This window comes from Charadrius vociferus, unplaced genomic scaffold (genome assembly GCF_000708025.1).
Source record: "Charadrius vociferus isolate BGI_N301 unplaced genomic scaffold, ASM70802v2 scaffold527, whole genome shotgun sequence".
Lineage (NCBI taxonomy): Eukaryota > Metazoa > Chordata > Aves > Charadriiformes > Charadriidae > Charadrius > Charadrius vociferus.
The window spans coordinates 167107-174150 of NW_009649428.1; the positions used below are offsets into that span (position 1 = coordinate 167107).

The 7044-nt window shown below is 42.0% G+C and overlaps 1 protein-coding gene across 1 annotated transcript; it reads left to right on the forward strand.

Moving 5' to 3' along the window:
* Positions 1-5746: 5746 nt before the first annotated feature.
* On the forward strand, positions 5747-6697 carry LOC104290408 (olfactory receptor 10A7-like). The gene has a single exon (XM_009889501.1). It carries the CDS (start codon positions 5747-5749, stop codon positions 6695-6697), a length of 951 nt encoding a protein of 316 aa, XP_009887803.1.
* Positions 6698-7044: the final 347 nt, after the last annotated feature.

Genomic DNA, 7044 nt, shown 5'->3' on the forward strand with positions numbered 1-7044 from the left:
TCAATGACGTGTCTTAACATGGACAGTGGCAATCTGTGTCAGCAATTCCACTTTTAATCAAATAACCCCCCCAGATTTCTGGAATAAATTGCCCTGGTGTCTGCACTTTAGTCGAAATCCCCAGAACACTACAAGTGGAGATTTTCTGTATTGATTCAAATAACCAACACCTAGCGGGAAAAATCTAAGTCCATCATCTGGTCCCTGCTCTGATCAGTGGGGCTGGGAAGGGGTCAGGAGGAGCAGGGGGAGCGGTTACCCATTGTATGATTTATCTGAAAAGCTGCAGTACTTGCCTGTCAAAGTCAGGCCTGGAGACAGTCAAGTCTGCATGCAGATTTACTCTCGCTGAGTTTAACTGTCTGTTTCAAAGCTTAATGTCCAATTTAAATGACATCATGCCAGTTAACAGCCTAAATGGTACATTGCTTTCCTTCTGACCATGGAAGATGGGCATCATTGCTTCTTCATTTGGAGAGGCATTGAGGTGAGAGAGACAATGCAGGGTTCTTTCTGGATCTCAGTAAGAAAAGCCCAACAGCAAATAGCTAAATAAAAGAGCTGTTTTAATAGGATACAACAAAAATTATTATGGGTAGTGAGCAAATCTTATGTCCCTTCCGATACTGGGAATCCTGCATTCATGCAGGAGAGGATGGATTTTCCCATGGCATGCTGCATAGGTTCTGTCCATGGACACAGCTTTCCCTTTTGGTCATTCAATCTATTACATAGTTCCCTCACAAGAAAACAACTCTGTTTCTAAAGGATGTTCACATGAGGACTTGTTGCTTCACTTTTAGACACAGGAAAGGCCACACATGTGGTGGTGTTGCTGGTAGGGAATGGAAACTGTCTGCAGGCCCCTCACTTACCGTGAGCTGCTGAGTTTATCCTGCAGTCAAGGGATGTGCACAGAACAACACAGGCCTGTAGGCCACGCTGGATGTTCAGCACAGCACAGGCCTGGGCCTTCTCAGATGAACTGTTACATGCATCTCTAGCTCCTAAACGTGCAATGGTCTCTTAATCAGGATCAATATGAGGCCCAGCTTAAGTGATCTTAAATGTAGACCCTGGGCCCATGGGCAGGGGTTGTGTGTGGAGGCTGTAAGAGAGTCTGGGCTGGGGCATTAAGGCCTATTCATGCACGCAGGGCCTTTATAAGTTGGCTTGCAGTTCATCATCCCTTTGAAGATATCTACAAGGTTGTAGTAAGATACAAGTCATCTAAGTTTAGATGTCAAAGTAGATGATATATCTGTGCCTGAATTCTTGGTCTAGGGGTCTGAATATCTTTTATAGTCAATGGAGAATACCAAGTACTTCTACGGTCTATTTCACCTGATTCTGATACACTGCAAAGAGTAAGATTGCAGACGGACTCAGATGCAGACCAATATGATCAAAGCTGAAGACGCTTTATTAAAATACTTAAACCATTATATACCTTACTACAACGTGGGCTAGCTCAGCGGCTTTTGCTGATTGGTTTCTAGACTTATACACACAAACTATTATTGGTTAAACACAGCTGTAGCTTATTATCTACACTTTGTTACTATTTCTGCCAAGTCAGTCTTTTAATTAATACACATTCCGCATCTGTTGCAGAGTAGCAGTAGTTTCAGTGTCAGTGCATGATTTCATCCTTTATGTTGACCTTCAGTACGCAAGATGATCTAAATTGTGAAAGTGTCCACCTCTCCCCACTGAGTACAAACGTAGTCTAGATGACTGACCTCTACAAGGTTGACAGCTTTACTGAAGAGATTTGAGTCTCACTCCTAACATCATGTCTATATAAACACTTCCTCAGTGTCTGAATGTGAAGAAAGATAAAGGTTCTTTCAAACGTCAGTTCAACATTTCCCAAGGAAGGCATCTGACATGAGAGAATGAATTATGTTGCTTCGGCAGTCCTAACTTCCTGATATTCTGTGGGTTGTGTGAAGAAAATTCCAAAAGATTCTTTCACTTTCTTATTCCTTGAGGTGTAGATGAATGGATTGAGTGAAGGTGTGACCACAAGGCTTAGCACACGCAAAACCTTCTTCTTATCAAGAGAAGTCTGTGAAATTCTCATTAGTATGGCACAGCGCTAGTATAGAGAGGCCACAGAGATATGAACACTGCAAGTGGTTGAAAACCTTTTGTATTCCTGAGGCAGATGTGATCTCCAGCACAGTGGAGGAGATGTACGTGAAGGAAATTATTGTCCATGTTAATGAGCCCACTAAAACAATTATTACTGTCACAAAGTCTGCAAATTCTAGAAAGCTTCTTTCACTGCAAGCAGGTTTCCCTGCCTCAGGCAAATGTCAGACATGCCATAATACTATCCAGATTGTTCAGCTAGAGATAAGCAAGTAGGAATATTTACCAAATAAGGCAGATTCAGATTTTCTTCTTTCTCCTTATTTCTGATGAGGGCAAATCTTGTTCTAAATACAAAATCTAAATTAAAAAATATTTTTAGTTAAAATTTAGTAGAATTTTCTGCAAAATGAAATCTGAAAAATCAAGCTCCACATGGAGGAAGTGTCTTACTCTACAATTGGTGTTGTCCCTGTTTTTCTTTCACTGTTTGTTAATTGAAGAGCAAACCCAATACAGTCAGACTAATATTAAAAGTTAAAGAAATAGTGTCCCTTATATAGGTCATATATAGGTCAACTTATATAGGTCAATATATAATCAGTAAGCCATATATATATATATGATCTGTGCATTTACTCTCTTATGTCTAGGAGGATTTACTTGGATGGATGGCTTTTTATCTTTTCTCCCCTGAGTAAAATTGACATGAAATGTTTTACTCTGCCTTCTCTATAGCTTAAGTTAAACTTATGTGTGTCTTTCTTTCCTTAGAGCCAAATAGTTTCTCCTATATGTCTTAACTAATTAGCCCTGAACATGAAATACTTATTCCACCTCCACTGAGCACCAAAGAGGGTTCTCAAGAGCCCAGTGAGTCTTTCTTCTAACTTGATCACATATAGCAGGCTAAGGCAATTACCTAGCACACATAGCTGCTTAACTACCAGGACTGTCTAGAGCTGATTGATGTGGTTGATGGTTGATCTGGGTGGATGAGGTGACTGGCTGAGTGCCAGGCTAGCCTCACATCCTATGAATACATAGTCTACCATGTGTTTAGTTTCACATTTCAGAGTGTTTTAGTCCCTTCAGCTAAGACTTTTTCAGACTTTTACATAAACATTGTGGAACAACTAGTTCCAGGAAGCAAGAACTGGAAGCTAAGCCATTCCCAGAACAGCATGCTAAGCAGAGGGGCCATGCCAGTGCTCAGGGGACCCACAAACGTGCACGTGCTTGTGAATCCTGGGGACGTTATGTGTGTGCCTGCACTGGTGACCTTCTGTCTTTGCCAACCCCAGAGGAGGAGGGGATATGTCTATCTGCACTTGTGTGTGATGTGAGTCCTGTATGTATTGTCTGTGGCAGTCTGTGAGTCTGGCCATGCCAATTTCCTTTGCATGTCTTTGTGTGTCCATGTCCTGTGAGTCTCAGGGATATGCGTTTAACATTACTACTGGTTGAACCTGCAAACAGAACAGCAGCAGCTGCATCCCTGAAATCCCAAGTCTGGGATCCCAAGGCACCAGTCTGGATTTCAGTGGCTGGGCAGGAGGGTCCTGGGCCAGGGTTACTGGAGCCTGCAGCTGCTCTTGACATTCTTTAATAATGCTAAAGGTGTTTGAGACTTCAAGGCACCCTGGGAGACCACTAAAGCCCAAACTGCAACACTTTACATCCTCAATGACTAGAGTAATCTCTGAAGAGATTACTCCTTTTCTTCTTCTCTGTGAGGCTAGTCTTTGGTGACTGGCATTATGATATCTGTGTGAAGGGCAGGTAAATTCCATTTATGGTGCTTTGGAGAAAACATGACTAATGTTACATGGAATATACCATGTGCTAATGTCACAGATTATTCAAGCTGTGGCAGAAGAGCATCTGCATTTAAAATGCAATTTAAAATCTGTAATGTAATCTGACTGAAGAAGTCATCAGCCCAGCACTACCCCTAATGTAAGAAAACAAAGGAAATTCTTCTAGTGAAATTTGCATAATCTATTTTGGAGGCACTGGATGGCAGAACTGCTGAAGGTAGGACACTTGCTTCAAAATGCTTATTGTGAATATGTAAATCAAATCCAAGGAAGAATGAAGACCAAGGTCCTCATAGCCACTGAACACGAATTACACAAAGCAAGAGTTATTTCTGAGGGTTGTTCTGCATTAGGAAATAAACACTAACCAATCACTGCTATAAGCTTTGCTGACTTTAATTAACAGCTAATGACCAAAGTAATAGTCTAAAATTTTCATAAGGCATCAAAGAGCAGAATTAGGTAGATTCTACTTCAGTTACAAGGATCTAACAATTTAAGAAAACTGGTGTGAATGTGTGCCATTGCAAACTGAAGGGAATTGTTCATGTCATTCTCTGTGCTGTTATGCATAGGTTATATAAAGGTATCTCTCAAAATTTGGAGCTTCAAATAGCACAGTGTTCTTTCATTTCTGTGTTAATGGAAGCAGTCAAATACAGGAACATTCCTTTTAAAGACATCAGACCTTTTAATGTCTGAGAACATTAGGAGTTTCTTTATTGTGCTTGTAATTTAAAATTATCTGTGGCTCCCAGATCCACAGCTTTCATTTCATGCTCATGTTAGAAAAACCCACAGACAAAAGGCATCTTGTGTGATTGAAGTTGTAGCAGAAAAAGAAATTAGATGGAGTCAGTACGAGGAGTGATTGAATCATGGTAGGGCTGTATGTACTGCTCTTGCTTTGATCCTGTGTCTTTCTCTATGTGATGTGCTCTCTTGACCAGGTCCATGTATGTACCATGGAAATGGTGCTCCCCCACTCTGTCCCTCCATATGGATACATTTCTGCTGCCCAAATGCACTCTGTGCCTTGAGATTTACTGGTGTAGTCCAGTGATTGGTTGCCTCTTTGGGAAGAGATGACAAGCCTGAAGAATGCAGAATTAATGACCATGTTCCCCTCTGTGGCAGGCTTATTTCTTCCCTCTTTCTGCGCATCAGTTTCCCACTCTGGGCAGAAAGAAAAGACAAAGCTACCACGGCTGGCACAGCGCTGCATGAATATCCCATCAGCATTGCACACACAGCAACACTCACCAGGGTAAGGAGGTAATGTGACTAATGAAGCAGATGGTACTGAGCTTCACCCTCTACACTTCATTAGTGTTCTCTGTGGCTATCTTTCCCTCTGATTATTCCTTCTTCCTTTGCCTGTCTATATACAATGGGTATTTTGATTTGCTTTGGTTTGTTTTTGCTTTCTTTGGACTGTAGGTGTTCTGGTCATCATCTGGGCTTTCACTTCGGTGCAGAAAGCACCTATGGAACCCCTTGGGATGACAGATCTAACATCTGGGGGGAGCACATACTGTCAGCAATTAACCATACACCCATACTGGAGCCAACGCTTAAATACTAACTCCTCATAGTTGTATGCTTGGTCACTACCCCAAACTATGAAACTCAGAGAGCACGAACATAACATGCTTTCAGCACGCACAGCCATTGCCTTCTTCCTTTGTTCAGCTAAGTCCGCTATAGAGTTGCACCCCTCAATCCAGTGACTCTCCAGGAATTCCCAAGAGACTCCTCGCTTCAGCAACTGGCAGAATCTTGGTGCAGTGACTCCCCCTCTGACAGTCTGTCCATTTGATTCCTCCCAGATGAAGCCAACAGATGAACCAGAACCAGGAAACCACACTCTGCTGACTGGATTTGTCCTCTCTGGATTCTCCAAAGACCCAGAACTTCAGCACTTGCTATTCTTCACATTCTGCTTAATTTACACCATCACCATCATTGGGAACCTTCTCATCTTCATGATCACAGTGCACCCCTCTTTCTGTGTGCCCATGTACTTCTTCCTCCGGGTCCTGTCCATCCTGGATGTTTCCACAGCATCGATCGTTGTTCCCAAGATGCTGGTAAACTTCCTGTCAGAGGACAGGAGCATTTCCTACATGGGCTGTGCCACACAGCTCTACTCTGTGATTTTTTTAGGAGCCACTGAATGGTACCTTTTGGCAGCCATGGCCTATGACCGTTACATGGCCATATGCAACCCCCTTAGATATGCAGTCATCATGAACAACAGAGTTTTTGTTTCCTTGGTTCTGCTGTCATGCTGCAGTGGTAATGTTGTGTCGGTGGTGCAGACAGCTTGGGTGTTCTCATTGTCATTTTGTGGGCCCAGGAAGGTTAACTACTTCTTCTGTGATATTCCCCCCCTCATCATGCTCTCCTGCACTGACACCTCTTCATACGAAAAGCAGATCATTACGGCCACAGTGCTGGTCATCTTCACACCATTTTGCCTCATTTTGGTATCCTATGCCTGCATCATCTCCAGCGTCCTGAAGATTTCCTCTGCAGAGGGCAGACACAAGACCTTCTCCACCTGTTCCTCACACCTTACTGTCGTAACACTGTATTATGCAAGTGGGACCTTGATTTATTTACAGCCAAAATCCAGTAATTCACAAGACACTAAGAAAGTTCTAGCTGTCATATACACAACCATAATTCCTACATTAAATCCCCTGATTTACAGCCTGAGAAATAAAGAAGTGAAGGGAGTACTAATCAAAATTATAGCTGAGCTGAGGAAGATATAAACTTATTCTGCTTGAAAGGAAACTTTCTTCTCCTTTGTATACTTGGAATTTTTTTTTGTTTTATGCTTGGATTTTAATAAACACCCTGATAACTTGTATGTAACAGGATGTATTTCAAACTCCAATTAGAGATTTTGTGTTTCTTCTGTCCAGTGTGAGTGTATATGAATCTTACTATTTCAGTATTTATGATGTAACGCCTTTCACTGTCTGATGGAAAATGAGGTTTCAATCTTTGTTTCCAAGGAAAAAAAGTTAATATTTCATATAGTACAGCCACTGCAGCAGAGACTGCAATGTGTCTTGGACAGGTATCTTGTCATCTGGGCCACAGTGTTGTTTGTATT